Source organism: Erythrolamprus reginae, chromosome 1, assembly GCF_031021105.1.
Source record: "Erythrolamprus reginae isolate rEryReg1 chromosome 1, rEryReg1.hap1, whole genome shotgun sequence".
Lineage (NCBI taxonomy): Eukaryota > Metazoa > Chordata > Lepidosauria > Squamata > Dipsadidae > Erythrolamprus > Erythrolamprus reginae.
Window position 1 is genome coordinate 26,469,392 of NC_091950.1, and position 19,380 is coordinate 26,488,771.

Here is a 19,380-nt window from a genome sequence, read left to right on the forward strand (position 1 = left end):
CATGCAGGACACCCTGCCAAAAGAGCATGCATGTGTGCTATCACACATGCTCAAGTGCCCACACCCATAATCCAATGCCTGGGGAGGGCAAAAAAAGCTTCCCCCACCACATGGAGGCCCTCTGGAGGCCACAAACGGCCTGTTTCCCAACTTTTGGTGGGCCTAGTAGGGTCATGCTTCGCCCTCCCCAGGCTCCGAATGCTTCCCTGGAGCTGGGGGAGGGTAAATACGTCCTCTCCCATCCCCCAGGAGGCTCTATAGAAGCCAAAAATGCGCTCCGTAAGCCTCTGTGTGAGCCAAAAATTTACTTATTTATTTATTTTGTCCAATACACAATGAGAGTTTTAGTGTGTGTATGTATATGTGTATATATATATATATATATATATATATATATATATATATATATATATATATATATATATTTGTTTTCGTAAATTTTCACAGATATATGTATGTAGATTGTTCTGAGTTCGGGTTTTGCCCTGTGTAATATTTTGCATGTTTATGCGACGTTTCGGTGAAATCACATTCACCATCATCAGGCTGAAATTTCCAAGCTTCGTGCGAAGCTTGGAAACTTCAGCCTGATGATGGTGAATGTGATTTCACCAAAACGTCGCATAAACATGCAAAATATTACACAGGGCAAAACCCGAACGCAGAACAATCTACATATATATATATATATATATATATATATACATACATACATACACACACACACACACACACACACACATAGTAAAATACATGATGAAGGTTATAGAGGAGATACTGTACTCATAGTAAAATATATCTAAGAAATAATAGAAAAGAAGGTATAGTAATAGAACATATCAATGAAAGAATAGAAGAAGAGATATAGGAATAGAAGAAAGGAATAGGAGATATAGGAGAGCAATAGGACAGGGGATGGAAGGCACTCTAGTGCACTTGTACTCGCCCCTTACTGACCTCTTAGGAATCTGGATAGGTCAACCGTAGATAATCTAAGGGTAAAGTGTTGGGGGTTTGGGGATGACACTATGGAGTCCGGTAATGAGTTCCACGCTTCGACAACTCGGTTACTGAAGTCATATTTTTTACAGTCAAGTTTGGAGCGGTTAATATTAAGTTTAAATCTGTTGTGTGCTCTTGTGTTGTAGTGGTTGAAGGTGAAGTAGTCGCTGACAGGCAGGATGTTGCAGCATATGATCTTGTGGGCAATACTTAGATCACCTGGCCGGCACACACATCCACGTTGGAGCTGAGCTAGGGCAATGGCTCGCGGGCCAGGAGATAGGGCTCTGTGTGCCACCTGTGGCACCCGTGTCATAGGTTCGCCATTACTGCCCTATAGTCTTCGGAGAGGGGTGGCATAGAAATCTAATAAATCTTAAATCTTAATCCTATAGCATTTCAAGCAAATGGTTGACCAATATACTTCACCAGAAGAGGCCTTCATTCCTCCACTCGAAACAGAATACCCTACGAAACTAGACTTACAATCCTGGGTCTTGAAAGCTTAGAACTTAGAACTTAGAACTACGACGCCTTAAACACAATCTAACTACGACGCCCACAAGATCATATGCTGCAATGTCCTGCCTGTCAAAGACTACTTCAGCTTCAACCACAACAATACAAGAGCACACAGCAGATTCAAGCTTAATATTAACTGCTCCAAACTTGACTGTAAAAAATATGACTTTAATAATCGGGTTGTCGAAGCGTGGAACTCATTACCGGACTCTGTAGTATCATCCCCTGACCCCCAACATTTTTCCCTTTAAAAAAAATTTTTTTTAATTGGTTTTGCACATAAAGTTACATAAAACAAACATAAAACGGTGCACAGTGCATGTGCCCATCACCCAACTGACAATCCCACCACCAACAACAATTGTGGGGGGTTCAAATATTTACTAGTTTATATATATATATATATTTAAAATTTCCTTAGCTGTACTTTGCATTTGTTATTATTAAAAGAGTGATTGGAGTTTATTTTTCACATTTTCGTCACAGATTCTACTAAGCATATAAACTTTCACCTTATTCCATCGTGCCATCAGTTTCTCCAATTTATTTTCATCAAAGTTATTTAATCTTATTTCCATGATTTCAAAATGAATGTGATCCACCATGTTCCAGTACCAGTTCTGTAATGTCCATTTTATAGACTCTTTCCAACACAATACCACTACCGCTTGAGCGCTTTCCAGTGCTGCAGTTTTTATTTCTTTAAAATCTCTTAGTTCTCTTTGTTTAATTAATATCGCTATTTCTTTTGCAATTATCCAGTTAATATTTAGCATTTTATTTATTTCGTTCTGCACTTCCTTCCAAAATTTCTGAACTTCAACACACTCCCAGAACATATGCATGAAAATTCCTTTCTTTTGGCAACCATACCAACAGTTGCCTTTCCCTTTCCCCTGGAAGTGTGCAAGTTGTGCTGGTGTATAATACCATTTATGTAAATTTTTTCTTCTCATCTCTTTAACTCTTGTATTCTTAATCTTATATATATATTTTCTACTATTTCTTTCATTTCACTTTCGTCTATTTGTAAATCATTTTGCCAGCATCTTGTCAAGCCTTTTATTACTCCCTCTTCCGCTTGCGATACCATTCTGTATCCAACATTTTCCCCCTTAGACTATCCACGGTTGACCTCTCCAGATTCCTAAGAGGTCAGTAAGGGGCGTACATAAGCACACTAGAGTGCCTTCCGTCCCCTGTCTTATAGTCTCTCCTATATCTTGTATTTCTTCTCTACTATATCCTCTATAACCTTCATTGTGTATTATCTAGGTCCCCAGCAGTCGGGTTTCAGGCCCGGTTACAGCACGGAAACTGCTTTGGTCGCGTTGATGGATGATCTCTGGCGGGCCCGGGACAGGGGTTTATCCTCTGTCCTGGTGCTTCTTGACCTCTCAGCGGCTTTCGATACCATCGACCATGGTATCCTTCTGCACCGGCTGGAGGGGTTGGGGGTGGGAGGCACTGTTCTCCAGTGGTTCTCCTCCTACCTCTCCGGTCAGTCGCAGTCGGTGTTAGTGGGGGGCCAGAGGTCGACTCCGAGGTCTCTCCCTTGTGGGGTGCCCCAGGGGTCGGTCCTCTCCCCCCTGCTATTTAATATCTACATGAAACCGCTGGGTGAGATCATCCAAGGGCATGGGGTGAGGTATCATCAGTACGCTGATGATACCCAGCTTTACATCTCCACCCCGTGTCCAGTCAACGAAGCGGTGGAAGTGATGTGCCGGTGTCTGGAGGCTGTTGGGGCCTGGATGGGTGTCAACAGACTCAAACTCAACCCGGATAAGACGGAGTGGCTGTGGGTTTTGCCTCCCAAGGACAATTCCATCTGTCCTTCCATTACCCTGGGGGGGGGGATTATTGACCCCCTCGGAGAGGTTCCGCAACTTGGGCGTCCTCCTCGATCCACAGCTCACATTAGAGAACCATCTTTCAGCTGTGGCGAGGGGGGCGTTTGCCCAGGTTCGCCTGGTGCACCAGTTGCGGCCCTATCTGGACCGGGACTCATTACTCACAGTCACTCATGCCCTCATCACCTCGAGGTTCGACTACTGTAATGCTCTCTACATGGGGCTACCTTTGAAAAGTGTTTGGAAACTTCAGATCGTGCAGAATGCAGCTGCGAGAGCAGTCATGGGCTTACCCAGGTATGCCCATGTTTCACTAACACTCCGCAGTCTGCATTGGTTGCCGATCAACTTCCGGTCACAATTCAAAGTGTTGGTTATGACCTTTAAAGCCCTTCATGGCACTGGACCAGAATATGTCCGAGACCGCCTGATGCCGCACGAATCCCAGCGACCGATTAGGTCCCACAGAGTGGGCCTTCTCCGGGTCCCGTCAACTAAACAATGTTGGTTGGCGGGCCCCAGGGGAAGAGCCTTCTCTGTGGCAGCCCCGGCCCTCTGGAATCAACTCCCCCCGGAGATTAAAACTGCCCCTACTCTCCTTGCCTTTCGTAAGCTCCTTAAGACCCACCTGTGTCGTCAGGCATGGGGGAACTGAGACATCTCCCCCGGGCACATACAATTTAGGAATGGTATGTTTGTATGTATGTGTGTTTAGAAAATGGGGTCTTTTAAATATTTTTAAACAGTAATCTAGATTTGTTGTACATTGTTTTTTCACTTTGTTGTGAGCCGCCCCGAGTCTGCGGAGAGGGGCGGCATACAAATCTAAATAATAGATAGATAGATAGATAGATAGATAGATAGATAGATAGATAGATAGATAGATAGATAGATAGATAGATAGATAGATAGATAGATAGATAAATTGTGTATTGGACAAATAAATAAAAAATAAATAAATAAACAAATTCTTCTGAAAAGAAAACTCCTATGATGGAGTACCCAGAACTTCTAAAGGCAAGCTGTTCCACTGATTTTTTTCTAATTGTCTGGAAAATTTTCCTTAGTTCTACATTGGATCTCTCCTTTATTAGTTTCCATCCAGTAGTTGGTTATATATCCCATCGCTATCGGTTTGCATGCACCCGCACGATGCTTCTGAACATACACAGAAGAATCCTGGGCAGGTGAGCAAAGCATCCAGCCACCAGCATTTTCCATCCACTCTTCTTGTTCTGCCTTTGGGTTCCCTGGAGCAGTGTTTCCCAACCTTGGCAACTTGAAGATATTTGGACTTCAAGTCCCAGAATTCCCCAGCCAGTGAATGCTGGCTGGGGAATTCTGGGAGTTGAAGTCCAGATATCTTCAAGTTGCCAAGGTTGGGAAACACTGCCCTGGAGAATAGGTTGACCCCACCTTATATGTGGTTTCATGTAGATGTTAAAGCGGTTTCATGTAGATGTTAAATAGCAAGGGGGAGAGGACCGACCCCTGAGGCACCCCACAAGGGAGAGACCTCGGAGCCGACCTCTGACCCCCCACTAACACCGACTGCGACCGGCCAGAGAGGTAGGAGGAGAACCACTGAAGAACAGTGCCTCCCACCCCAAGCCCCTCCAACCGGTGCAGAAGGATACCATGGTCGATGGTATCGAAAGCCGCTGAGAGATCGAGGAGCACCAGGACAGAGGATAAACCCCTGTCCCGGGCCCGCCAGAGATCATCCATCAACGTGACCAAAGCGGTTTCCGTGCTGTAACCGGGCCTGAAACCCGACTGCTGGGGACCTAGATAATCAGCTTCTTCCAAGGACCGCTGGAGCTGGAGCGCCACCACCTTCTCAACAACCTTCCCCATAAAGGGAAGGTTGGAGACTGGACGATAGTTGTTAAGTACGGCTGGGTCCAGGGAGGGCTTCTTGAGGAGGGGGCGCACAAGCGCTTCTTTATAGAGTGATGGAAAAACTCCCCTCCCCAAGGAAGCATTGGTAATCTCCTGGGCCCAGCTCCGTGTCACCTCCCTGCTGGCCGAGACCAACCAGGAGGGACACGGATCCAGTAGACAGGTGGCGGAACTCACAGCTCCAATGGCCTTGTCCACTTCATCAGGTGTCACCAGATCAAACTCTTCCCAGACAGGTGGACAAGTACGTGCCCCAGTCACCTCGACTGACTCGTTGTCAGTCGACTCTGTTTTACAATTGGAGTCGAGGTCGGCCCGGATCTGAGCGACTTTATCAGCGAAAAACGTGTTAAACTCCTCGGCACTACTCTGCAAGGGCTCCCCAACTCCCCCCTGGTTAAGAAGGGAGCGGGTCACCCTAAACAGAGTGGCCGGGCGGGATTCCGCTGATGCAATCAAGGCGGCATGGTACGCGCATCTTGCCGCCTTGAGCGCCACTTTGTAAGTCTTAATAAAAGCTCTTACAAGTGTTCGATCAGATTCAGACCTACTCTTCCTCCATCACTTCTCTAGACGTCTCTTTTGGCGTTTCAACTCCCGGAGCTCCTCGTTGAACCATGGGGCTCTACGGGGTCTAGCGCCACGGAGAGGTTGCAAAGGCGCAATCCGGTCAAGAGCCTCCGCAGCAGCCGTATTCCAGGCCTCCGCAAGAGACTCCGCCGAACTGTGGATGAGTGCCTCTGGAATAACCCCAAGCGCCGTCTGAAAGCCCTCTGGGTCCATCAGGCGTCTGGGGCGGAACATCTTCATTGGTTCCGCCTCCCTGCGGGGAAGGATTGGAGCCAGGAAGTCAAGCCGTAGTAGGAAATGGTCTGACCATGACAAAGGCAATGCTTCTAAGCCCCTTAGTCTCAGACCATTACTCAATTGCTCGGAAAGGAATATGGTGGAATATGGTGGAATATGTCAGGTGCGTGCCTTCCCTCGTGAGTCGGACCCTGTACTACTTGAGTCAGGTCCATGGCTGTCATGGTGGCCATGAACTCCTGTGCCAACCCAGAGGTTTCGCCGAGTGACGGCAGGTTGAAGTCCCCCAGGACAATGAGTCCGGGGAACTCCACCGCCAACCCGGCTACCTCCTCGAGTAGCACAGGCAGGGCTTTTGACACGCAGCTGGGAGGCAGGTACGTGAGAAATAAGCCCACCTGAACCCCTAAGTCCAACTTCAGCAAGAGAGACTCGCAACCCGCAATTTCCGGAGCAATGAGCCTACGCAGGCAAAGGCTCTCCCTGGCTATAATAGCCACTCCTCCCCCCCTTCCCTGGGGTCGAGGTTGATGCCATATCTGAAACCCGGCTGGGCAAATTTCGGAGAGAGGAACACCTCCCTCCGGGCCCAGCCAGGTTTCAGTAATACAAGCCAGGTCGGCCTCCTCATCCAGGATCAAGTCCCGGATGAGGAGAGCTTTATTTACCACCGACCTGGCATTGAGCAGCAGCAACCTGAGTCCAGGGCCAGAGTTACACTCATCACCAGTACCCAAGGTTGGGCTCACAGAGCCGGAACAAGGGACCGTTATTAAGCAATGGTCCCTCATTCCCCTGGAACGGCTAGCTCTGTGGCCCCCGCCATATCTGCCTCTCCCCAGCAACACAGGGATATTCCGACCCTCCGCCACCCCAGAGATCGGTGCCCCTTCCCCTCCCGCCTCTCCGGCGTCAGGTGGCCCAAATATCTCATTCATACTATTCATACTATTCCCATTCACCCCTCCCCTGACATAACCCCACCCACTCCAGCCATCACATTCATACCAATCATTCCTCCCATATATGTCATTACACCCACTCCAATTGTACATCAGTTAAACCCCCCCCCAATTAATTAAAAATAGATTAAATATTGCTAAAAAGTTAATAAGTTAATAAAATAGTATAAAAAATAAAATATAAAAATATGAGATCATCCAAGGACATGGGGTGAGGTATCATCAATATGCCGATGATACCCAGCTTTACATCTCCACCCCATGCCCAGTCAACAAAGCGGTGGAAGTGATGTGCCGGTGCCTGGAGGCTGTTGGGACCTGGATGGGTGTCAACAGACTCAAGCTCAACCCGGATAAGACGGAGTGGCTGTGGGTTTTGCCTCCCAAGGACAATTCCATCTGTCCGTCCATTACCCTGGGGGGGGAATTATTGACCCCCTCAGAGAGGGTCCGCAATTTGGGCGTCCTCCTTGATCCACAGCTCACATTAGAAAACCATCTCTCAGCTGTGGCGAGGGGGCGTTTGCCCAGGTTCGCATGGTGCACCAGTTGCGGCCCTATGTGGACCGGGACTCATTGCTCACAGTCACTCATGCCCTCATCACCTCGAGATTCGACTACTGTAACGCTCTCTACATGGGGCTACCTTTGAAAAGTGTTCGGAAACTTCAGATCGTGCAGAATGCAGCTGCGAGAGCAGTCATGGGCTTACCTAGGTATGCCCATGTTTCACCATCACTCCGCAGTCTGCATTTGCTGCCGATCAATTTCCGGTCACAATTCAAAGTGTTGGTTATGACCTTTAAAGCCCTTCATGGCATCGGACCAGAATATCTCCGAGACCGCCTTCTGCCGCACGAATCCCAGCGACCGATTAGGTCATAGAAACATAGAAACATAGAAACATAGAAGTCTGACGGCAGAAAAAGACCTCATGGTCCATCTAGTCTGCCCTTATACTATTTTCTGTATTTTATCTTAGGATGGATATATGTTTATCCCAGGCATGTTTAAATTCAGTTACTGTGGATTTATCTACCACATCTGCTGGAAGTTTGTTCCAAGGATCTACTACTCTTTCAGTAAAATAATATTTTCTCATGTTGCTTTTGATCTTTCCCCCAACTAACTTCAGATTGTGTCCCCTTGTTCTTGTGTTCACTTTCCTATTAAAAACACTTCCCTCCTGGACCTTATTTAACCCTTTAATATATTTAAATGTTTCGATCATGTCCCCCCTTTTCCTTCTGTACTCCAGACTATACAGATTGAGTTCGTGAAGTCTTTCCTGATACGTTTTATGCTTAAGACCTTCCACCATTCTTGTAGCCCGTCTTTGGACCCGTTCAATTTTGTCAATATCTTTTTGTAGGTGAGGTCTCCAGAACTGAACACAGTATTCCAAATGTGGTCTCACCAGCATTCTATATAGTAGGATCATAATCTCCCTCTTCCTGCTTGTTATACCTCTAGCTATGCAGCCAAGCATCCTACTTGCTTTCCCTACCGCCTGACTGCACTGTTCACCCATTTTGAGACTGTCAGAAATCACTACCCCTAAATCCTTTTCTTTTGAAGTATTTGCCAACACAGAACTGCCAATACAATACTCAGATTGAGGATTCCTTTTCCCCAAGTGCATTATTTTACATTTGGAAACATTAAACTGCAGTTTCCATTGCTTAGACCATTTATCTAGTAAAGCTAAATCATTTACCATATTACAGACGCCTCCAGGAATATCAACCCTATTGCACACTTTAGAGTCATCGGCAAATAGGCAAACCTTCCCTACCAAACCTTCCCCTATGTCACTCACAAATATATTAAAAAGAATAGGACCCAGAACAGACCCTTGCGGCACACCGCTTGTAACCTGACTCTGCTCAGAATACTCGCCATTAACAATAACTCTCTGATGTCTACGCTTCAGCCAGATGCAAATCCATTGAACTATCCAGGGATTAAGTCCAATCTTCACTAATTTATCTATCAGCTCTTTATGTGGAACCGTATCAAAGGCTTTGCTGAAGTCCAGGTAGGCAATATCCACGGCACCACCTTCATCCAACACCTTTGTGACATAGTCAAAGAAATCAATGAGATTAGTCTGACATGATTTGCCTTCAGTAAAGCCATGCTGATTTGGGTCTAATAAGTTATTGTTTTTTAGGTGCTGATTTATCCTCTTTTTGAGTAGAGTCTCCATCATTTTAACTACAACTGTTGTCAAGCTAACTGGCCTGTAGTTACCAGCTTCTTCTCTACTGCCCTTCTTGTGAATAGGCACAACACTGGCCATTCTCCAATCCTCAGGAACTTCTCCTGTTAACAAGGATTGGTTAAACAAATCAGTCAGGGGGGTAGCAATGACAGATCTGAGTTCTTTAAGAACTCTGGGGTGGATGCCATCTGGACCCATTGCCTTATTTATCTTTAATCGTTCAAGTTCTTCTAAGACATCGGCTTCTAAGATCACTGGAGCTGAATCCGTACAGCTGGAAGCAATGCTATATCCCTCTATAGTATTATTTTGTAAGGTGTCTTTTGAGAAAACTGAACAGAAGTAGCTATTGAAATGGTCAGCGATCTCCTTATTCCCATTAATGCATGTATTATTCCCGGTACTAAGCTTCGTGATGCCGCAGTTTTTCTTCTTCTTATCATTAATATATCTGAAGAAGGTTTTATCCCCCTTCTTTACAGATTTGGCAATTTCTTCCTCTTTTGAGGCTTTAGCAGCATATATTATCTGTTTCGCCTCCTTCTGTCTCATTTTATATACCTCCCTATCAGCTATACTTCCAGACTCTTTATACCTCCTATAGGCAGCCTTTTTTTCATTGACTATAGCCCTTACATCATTGCTAAACCATAGCGGTTTCTTCTTCCTTTTACCTTTAGTTATTTGTCTTACATACAGTCCAGTGGCTTTTAAGATGGCCTTTTTTAATACAGTCCACTGGATGCTCGCTCCTGCCATTTTATCCCTCCCCTTTAATTCATTATCTAAATATTCTCCCATTGCATTAAAATTTGTTTTTCTGAAATCCAATACTTTGGTTGCATTATAGGATTGCTCACAATGAGTTTTTACATCAAACCACAAACATAGATGATCACTGCAACCTAAATTTTCTCCCACCTTGACATCTGAAACCCAATTCCCATTCGTAAAAACTAAATCTAGAATATTCTCCCCTCTAGTTGGTGTCTTAACCAGCTGTGCCAGAGCTGCTCCTGTAAAGGCCTCTACTATATTCTTACTTTTGCATGTAAGGGCACTGGGGATATTCCAGTCAACATCAGGCATTTTGAAATCACCCATAACCACAATATCTCCCTTTACTGCCATTTGGGCAATTTCATCCACTATCTTGTTGTCATATTCCTCAGATTGCCCTGGAGGCCTATAGATCACCCCAATTCTAATGACAGAACCTTCTTTATTTTGCATGCAAATCCAGAGAGTCTCTAGATCTTGACACGTATTTTGAATTAGTGTTGTTTTTAGACTTTCTTTAATATAAATGGCTACTCCACCTCCCCTTCTCTCTATTCTATCCTTCCTATACAGTGTATATCCTGGTATGGATATTTCCCATTCATTAGAATCCTTAAACCATGTCTCAGTTATGGCAACCAGGTCCAAATTATCTCTATACAGTATATTATGGCCATTAATTCACAGAGCTTGTTGCTCAAGCTTCGAGCATTTGTGCACATTACCCGAAGAACATTATTTTCGTTATTAGTTTGCCCCTTATCATCAACAACTACATCTATATTATTTGCAGCTCCCTTTTCATAAGCTTCCAAAAACTGCTTTATCCTCATTGGTCGGGGACAGAAATCACCCACATCAGTTATATCTCTGTCCCCTTTACCTAGTTTAAATGCCTGTCCAAAAAAGTTCTGAATTCCTCACCGAGCACCTGGGTACCTCTGTATGATGGATGCAAACCATCCCTCTTAAACAACTCCCTATTAGACCACCTACTGACATCATGACTTACATAGCCAAAACCTTCAGCTTTACACCACTGCCTTAACCACACATTAAACTCTCTGATACACGTTGTTTTATCCTCTTGGCCACAAACCGGTAACACCTCTGAGAAAGTCACTGAATCAGTTATTTTACCCAGCTCCACACTTAGACATTGAAAATCTCTTTTTACTACATTAACATTTCTCTGGGACAAATCATTTGTGCCAAGATGCACCACCACATCAACGTTATTACCTTTACTCACAGTCTTAACAATGTTTGTAATCCGCCTCCTGTCCCTGCTGGCAGTGGCCCCTGGGAGACACCTCAGCACCTTAACCACATCCTTGCTCTGTCCCAAATCAACACCTCTAACGGTCGAATCACCCACAAGAAAATGTGTCCTCTTTTTATTTCTACTAACTGTATTTGATGGTTTGGTAACATTTACGACAACTTCCCCTTTGAACATCCCCTCATTCTCTGCCTGAGGGACCTTGCTAATATCTCCAACATCCTTACTATTTAAATCCGCAAGAACACTATAGGTCCCACAGAGTGGGCCTTCTCCGGGTCCCGTCAACTAAACAATGTCGGTTGGCGGGCCCCAGGGGAAGGGCCTTCTCTGTGGCGGCCCCGGCCCTCTGGAACCAACTCCCCCTGGAGATTAGAACTGCCCCTACTCTCCCTGCCTTCCGTAAAGCTCTCAAAACCCACCTTTGTCGTCAGGCATGGGGGAACTGAAACACCTCCCCCGGCCACGTACAATTTATGTATGGTATGTTTGTGTGTGTGCTTGTTAATATAGTGGGGTTCTTTTAAAAACTATTTTAAATACTTAAATTTATTGAATTTATTTGGATTTGTACGATTGTTTATATTTTTTGTTGTGAGCCGCCCCGAGTTCGCGGAGAGGGGCGGCATACAAATCTAAATAATAAATAAATAAATAAATAAATAAATAAATGTGGCAGCTTTGTTGTCTAATGTTGGACGGTGTGAGAGAAGGATGACTCTTGCAACCTTTGTTGCTTTATTGGCAAGTAAAAAGGGAAATTAAATAAAATAAAGACAATAGCACCACATTCTGGTCTTCCAGTGTTGTGGCTAGAAAAAGCAAACTTTTTTTTCTGTCTCTCCTTTAAGAATCAAACCAATCTTACAAGAGAGAAATAAAATAACATTTTATTTAAGAAGAAAAGCAAATGTAAAAATCCCCTTTTAGCTTTATACGTGTGCAAAAATATCCGTAACAAGAGAGTCTTCGGAGAGGGGCGGCATACAAATCTAAGTAATAAATAAATAAATAATAAATAAAAGATAAAAATATAGAGCCGTTCAAACCTTAGCAACTGTAAAGAATAAGCCTTCCGAAAGAAAACTATGAAGGAAAATATAAGGCTTTAGGCAGAACATCAAATTAATCTGCTCCAAATTTAGAGGTAGCTCCACTGTAGAGCAATTGCAAATTGCACAAAACACCACAAATTACTGGTTTTATACAAAGAACATCAACGTAAGAAACAAAAGATTAGACTTTAAGACTGTTAAACACGATAACAAAAATTAAGCTTAATGTGCAATTCCAATAGATTTGTTATCTATTTCTTAGGATCATCGAATAATGCTTGAGGCTAGAGTCTACTGCCTGGATCTTTTCCAGATTTATGTGGGTTTTCCTTCTAACAGTTGCTGAGGAAGATGCTACTTTTCTTCTTTTCCTAGCCTACTTACCCAGCTTCTTCTATTGTTACAAAAGATAATAGTTTTTTTTCCCTATCGCAGAAAGGGAGATCTCCTTGCACAGCTAACCTGTCTGATTCTGGAAGACCTTGCTTGACAGGGGATTGATTGATTGATTGATTGATTGATTGATTGATTGATTGATTGATTGATATGCCGCCCTTCTCGACAGACTCAGGGTGGCTTACAACAAGAACAAATACAAAGGCATCTTCCGGGACCTCTTGCAAGGTCTTTGTCAGGGCTGATTGAATCTCTTCTATGGATGAAAAATGTGCGCTACGAGTCCGCGAGATCATGGTCAAACACCAGGTGCCAACGCTGCTCCACCCCCCACCCCCTATAATCCTGACGTCTGTTGTGTTTGGGCCTGGGCCAGCCGTTGCTCCCACAGATGGGAGAGACGCGGCACAAAGTGAATGCAAAAGCCTGGCTGACAGTCAGGAAGATGTGGCAGACAGCCAGGAAGACGTGGCAGACAGCCAGGAGGACGAGACCACTGGGATGCAGGATTCAGCAGACAGCCCAGGGAATTTGACATACAGTCCCTCAGACAGTTTTTCGTCTCTGGATTCTTCTGCAGATCAATATATTGATCTGCATAGCCGAAGAGCTATGCAAAGAAGGGATCGCTTTAAGGAGTATTACAAGTCATCAGAGTAGCACCTGGGCTGGGTGTGGTTCTTATACTGAGGGTGTTGTTCGCTTAATGAGGGCTAAAGGTATAAAAGGGAACAACGGCCCAAGGCAAACTGTGGCTGTTTATCTGTGTTATTTTGTGGTTCCTACTCTGAAGTTTCCGTTCCGTGCCGTTGGAGTTTTCAACCCAGCTTTTTCAGACAAGTGGAAGATGAAAACTCTGGGACTTGCTGTTTGCTTCAAAGATTCAAAAGGACTCCTGAAACATCTTTGCTCATTCCAGGTTGTTTTTGTTTGTTTTTTCCTGTGTTTTTGTATGCGGCTGAAGTAAGCCTTGCACTATCATTGTTTTTGGACACTAAGAACTGTTTTGAGTAACCCTTTTTTGTTTATTTAATACAAGTTTGCTGATTAGCAGAGCACGTGTGTGTTTGATTTCTTTTCCTTGGACTATTACGCATTGCCTGAGCCAGTCAGGCAGAACAGACGTCACCCCAGCAGACTTCTTTTTGTTCCCAGCCCTGAAAGGAACCCATCCATAGAAGAGATCCAATCAGCCATGATGAAGACCTTGCGAGAGGTCCCTGAAGACGCCTTACAGGGCGCTTACCGGTCATGGCAGAGTTGCTGGGAAAAATTTGTAGAATTTTAACTGTTTGTGCAAATCTGTTCAATAAATTACTTTTTTAAAAATTGCATTACTTTTGGAACACACCCTGTACATTGCATTATGACGGTAATGAAACCTGACTATGATAATCATAAATCATGATGATTGGAAAATGGGTCTTCATGTGACCAGACCAGTTTTTACAACCTTTTTGCGGTGGTCATTAATTGGGTGTGGTATACACAGATCAGGACTAGATTTAGCTGTCCATCTGCATTTAAAAGACATAGGGCACTCTTTTGAGGACAACAAAGTCCATATTTTGGACAGAGAAGACACTGGTTTGTCAAAATTCATGTATATTTTCTTTTATGTACACAGAGAGCACCCAAGACTAATTCCTTGTGTATCCAATCACACTTGGCCAATAAAGAATTATATTTCAGTGTTTCCCAACTTTGGCCACTTGAAGATATCTGGACTTCAACTCCCAGAATTCCCCAGTCAGCTGGGGAATTCTGGGAGTTGAAGTCCAAATGTCTTCAAGTGGCCAAGGTTGTTTTATTCTATTCTAAACAGAGGAAGGGCTATCCCCCCTCTTTCTCAACAGATGGGGAGCGATACAACATTGTTTATCTCAAGTCTACAACACCGTCCTTTCAACAGTTCCAAGAAGGCTCCACACCCATTTGCACCACTCAGGTGACTTTGATGACACAAATAAACTTTCAAGTGACCGTAACAACACGGTAAAAGAATGCAAATGTCCAGCTGTCTGCAAAGAGTATAAATCCTTCCGCTCCCCACTATCCAGCTAGAGTTGAAGAAGCTTCTTGCCTGAGAAGCAAAACATCTTCAAAGAACAAAAACCAAAAAATCCAGTTGTTTTTTGGAAAAAGCATTGTTGGGACAACCATGACATGGATGAGAATCTCCATAGACACCGATAGTCATAAAGTAAATGCAACGATTTTTATTTATTTTATTTTATTTATTTATTTATTTTGTCCAATACACAATGAGGGTTTTAGTGGGTATATATCTATATACACATAGTAAAACACATGATGAAGGTTATAGAGGAGATACTCATAGTAAAATATATCTATGAAAGAATAGAAAAGAAGATATAGTAATAGAACATATCAATGAAAGAATAGAAGAAGAGATATAGGAATAGAAGAAAGGGATAGGAGATATAGGAGAGCAATAGGACAGGGGACGGAAGGCACTCTAGTGCACTTGTACTCGCCCCTTACGGACCTCTTAGGAATCTGGATAGGTCAACCATAGATAATCTAAGGGTAAAGTGTTGGGGGTTTGGGGATGACACTATGGAGTCCGGTAATGAGTTCCACGCTTCGACAACTCGGTTACTGAAGTCATATTTTTTACAGTCAAGTTTGGAGCGGTTAATATTAAGTTTAAATCTGTTGTGTGCTCTTGTGTTGTTGTGGTTGAATCTGAAGTAGTCGCCGACAGGCTGGACATTGCAGCATATGATCTTGTGGGCAATACTTAGATCTTGTTTAAGGCGTCTTAGTTCTAAACTTTCTAGGCCCAGGATTGAAAGTCTAGTCTCGTAGGGTATTCTATTTTGAGTGGAGGAATGAAGGGCTCTTCTGGTGAAGTATCTTTGGACATTTTCAAGGGTGTTAATGTCTGAGATGCGATATGGGTTCCAAACAGATGAGCTGTATTCGAGGATGGGTCTGGCGAAAGTAAAACAAATGCAGTGCTAATTACATGGAGGAACTGAGATAACTTCCCCAGGCCTATATTGTTTATTTATGGTCTGTTGTGTGCATGTTTTTTAAATTATGGGTTTTTAGTTTTAATTATTAGATTTGTATTGTACATTGTTTTTCTATTACTGCTGTGAGCCGCCCCGAGTCTACGGAGAGGGGCGGCATACAAATTTAATTAATTAATTAATTAATTAAGTGAACCAATGGTTTGCTATGCAAATTTTTTTGCTGAAAATTTGAAGGAGGTGCCAGTTTTCAGCAAAAACAACCATGGGACACTACACATGACCAAAAATGTTGCCAGGTGCCTGACATACAATCATGTGATCGGGGGGGGGGGGGACAGAACTGGGTTATAAGTACTTCCTGGAAGGTCCATCAGAACTTTAAATGGTTGATAAGATCATAAATCAAGGTTTTAGTGGTTTATTTCAGGAACTATTGTATGTATGTCAGTTTTCTTAGTGTGTTATTGTTTCTCTCTTACTTTTTTTTTTACATAGAATTAAACATCAAGTGGTGAATAAATGAATTGAAGCCACTCTATAGTGGACTTGGTTTTCTCCATGAAATTTTAGGGCACCAAATATTCCTCTCAAAATCTTATAGATACCAAAAATTTCCTAAAGTGGTACACCAAGAACCATCATCCATGGTCATCTTGTCAATTATAGATAAAGCTCACTATTCTCCTTCCAGGAATTAAAACATAGCCAATTCTTAAACTTTCTTATCAGAAGCAATGTGAGAAAATATTATTTTGCTGAAAGAGTAGTAGTTGCTTGGAACAAACTTCCAGCAGACATGGTTGATAAATCCACAGCAACTGAATTTAAACATGCCTGGAATAAACATATATCCATCCTATGATAAAATACAGGAAATAGTCTAAGGGCAGACTAGATGGACCATGAGGTCTTTTTCTGCCGTCAATCTTCTATGTTTCTATGTTTCTTTAAAAATAAAATGTTCCTTTCAATGGGAAAAGACTGAGCAAAGCAACTGGAGCAATTGTTTTACATTTTGGGGTTTTCTTTTTGTCTTTCTACAGCTTTGATGTCGAGAATGGCTTCTCTCCAGGACGAAGTCCGCTGGGTTCCCAGGCCAATCTGGGCCTGGGGCTTGTTTTACAAGGAACAACGCCCCACAGCCAACGTCGGGAGTCCTTTCTCTACCGATCGGACAGCGACTATGACCTCTCCCCAAAAGCCATGTCCCGCAATTCCTCCGTCAGCAGTGACATGTAAGCACAATACATTTTTCAGCCTTTTGCTAGCAGAACGTGAGGCTAATATTATTGTTGTTGTTGTTGTTTTGTTGTTTTGTTGTTTTGTTGTTTTGTTGTTTTGTTGTTTTGTTGTTTTGTTGTTTTGTTGTTTTGTTGTTTTGTTGTTTTGTTGTTATTATTATTATTATAAAAGTCCGGAGAGGGGCGGAATACAAATCTAATAAATAATAATAATAATAATAATAATAATAATAATAATAATAATAATAATAATGACTCGGAGCGACTCACAACAAATAATACATGAGATACAAATCCAATATTAAAAAAACAAATTTAAAAACTCTTATAAAACCAATCATACAGTCCGGGCAAACCATACCTAAAATGGAACAGGGGTATTTCAATTTCCCCAAGCCTGGTGACAAAGGTGGGTTTTCAAAAGTTTGCAAAAGTCAAGGAGGGTGGGGGCAGTCCTAATCTCCGAAGGATGTTGATTCCAGAGGGCCGGGGCCGCCACAAAGAAGGCTCATCCCCTGGGTCCCGCCAGATGACATTGTTTTGTCGACGGGACCCGGAGAAGGCCAACTCTGTGGGACCACTGGGATTCGTGCGGCAGAAGGTATTCTGGTCCGATGCCATGTAGGACTTTATAGGTCATAACCAACACTTTGAATTGTGACCGGAAATTGATCAGCAGCCAGTGCAGGCCACACAGCATTGACGAAACATGGGCATAGATATGGGAAGCCTATGATTGCTCTTGCGGCCGCATTCTGCACGATCATCAAATTGCCCCATGCCCACTTCTTTCTTTTCCATCTTTGACATTCTCTGTGATGTGGAATTTCTCAATGCTCCTCTTCTGCCTGTAAAACCAGAGCCACACGAACCAGTTCCAAGGCCATCTATATATTCCAGGGCAATTACTCTAAGTTAGCTGAGGGCAGGGATGTTATCCAGATAGGGCAATGACCATGGCATTTCACGCTCTGTTCAGAAATTGAACCCACTCTTGGGACTTTTGTAGCCATTAACATCCTTCTTTTTTTCACTTGCAGGCATGGAGAAGACCTGATTGTTACCCCTTTTGCACAGGTAGGTGTATTCTCTTTAGGGCTGAAAATGGTCCACCCTTGTCAATCTTGGCATGCTGTGTCCCCGTGCCCAGTTAAGAACGTGTTCAGAAGCATGATGAGATAATGTTCCCGATGTGGCTTCCTCCAACCTGATATGTTAAGGCTGCGGCCAAGTCACTGTTGTTGTGAATTGTAGCCTTTTTTCTCTGGAAAGCATTGGGGGTGGGGAGCGGTTGTCTCTCATGGACCCTTCCTCACTTTTCATTTTTAAAAATTCTTTCAAAAAGTAATTTAACTTGTTGGCCACCGTCACATAACATACCTAGATATTTCAGGAATTAATGCTGCATAATTGGTTTTTATCTGTTTTTTATCTTCCTTATCTCCCACCCAAGAAGTTTATATGAGCAAATATAATGGATTTTTCTGCTTCTGCTATGCATAGCTTTTCAGGATTCCGCTCTGAATCCCATCTATATCTTTTTTTATCAATCTTCTTGCTGCCCTTAATATACATACCTCACAGACAGGTAGTCCTCAACTTACAACCCTTTGTTTAACAACTTTTCAAAGGAAGGGTCTCCAAATTTGGCAGCTTTAAGACTTGTGGATTTCAACTCCCAGAATTCCCCAGCCAGCACGGAATGGAATTCTGGGAATTGAAGTCCACAAGTCTTAAAGTTGCCAGGTTTGAAGACTTCTGGTTCAAAGTGACAACAACATTGAAAAAAGTGACTTACAACCAGGAGCAGACCATCCCTCCCAGTGCTACCGGAATGGGCCGGGAGTGCCAGGATGCGTGCATGCGAGATTTTGGGATTTTTTCGCTTCTCTGATTTTTCCATATTAACTGATAGTCCTGACTGTTGTTTACATTCCTGTAGCATAATCATTATTTTTTTAAATCATTTCAATCGGAGTCTCAGTTAATATAATAGCATCATCTGCAAAGAGATTTAATTTTAATTCTAATTTTCCAATTTGGTATCCTCTCCAGATTTTTTCCTTCCTTATCTTATTGGCTAGCACCTCTATTGCCATTGCGAATAACATTGGAGATAATGGGCAACCCTGTTTAGTGCCATTTTGAATTTTAACTTTTTCCGTTCTATGTCCATTAACTCTAATATAGGCTGTATTTTCTTTATATATTCCCTTTATAGTTTCACAAAAATTATCTCCCATGTTTAAATCCTTACATAACTGATATAAATAATTATGATTAACTTTATCAAAAGCTTTATACACATCCAATTTTAAAATTCCCAGTTTCCTTTTAGTAGTGGTAGCATGG

The 19,380-nt window shown here is 43.1% G+C and overlaps 1 protein-coding gene across 1 annotated transcript in view; it reads left to right on the forward strand.

The window, feature by feature from the left end:
* Nucleotides 1–19,380, forward strand: part of PDE4C (phosphodiesterase 4C) — a 316,116-nt gene that overhangs the window by 242,624 nt on the left and 54,112 nt on the right. The window contains exons 4-5 of the mRNA XM_070747975.1: nt 16,831–17,022; nt 18,069–18,105. Coding sequence (XP_070604076.1) covers nt 16,831–17,022; nt 18,069–18,105 — 229 coding nt within the window. The remainder of the gene's footprint in view (nt 1–16,830; nt 17,023–18,068; nt 18,106–19,380) is intronic.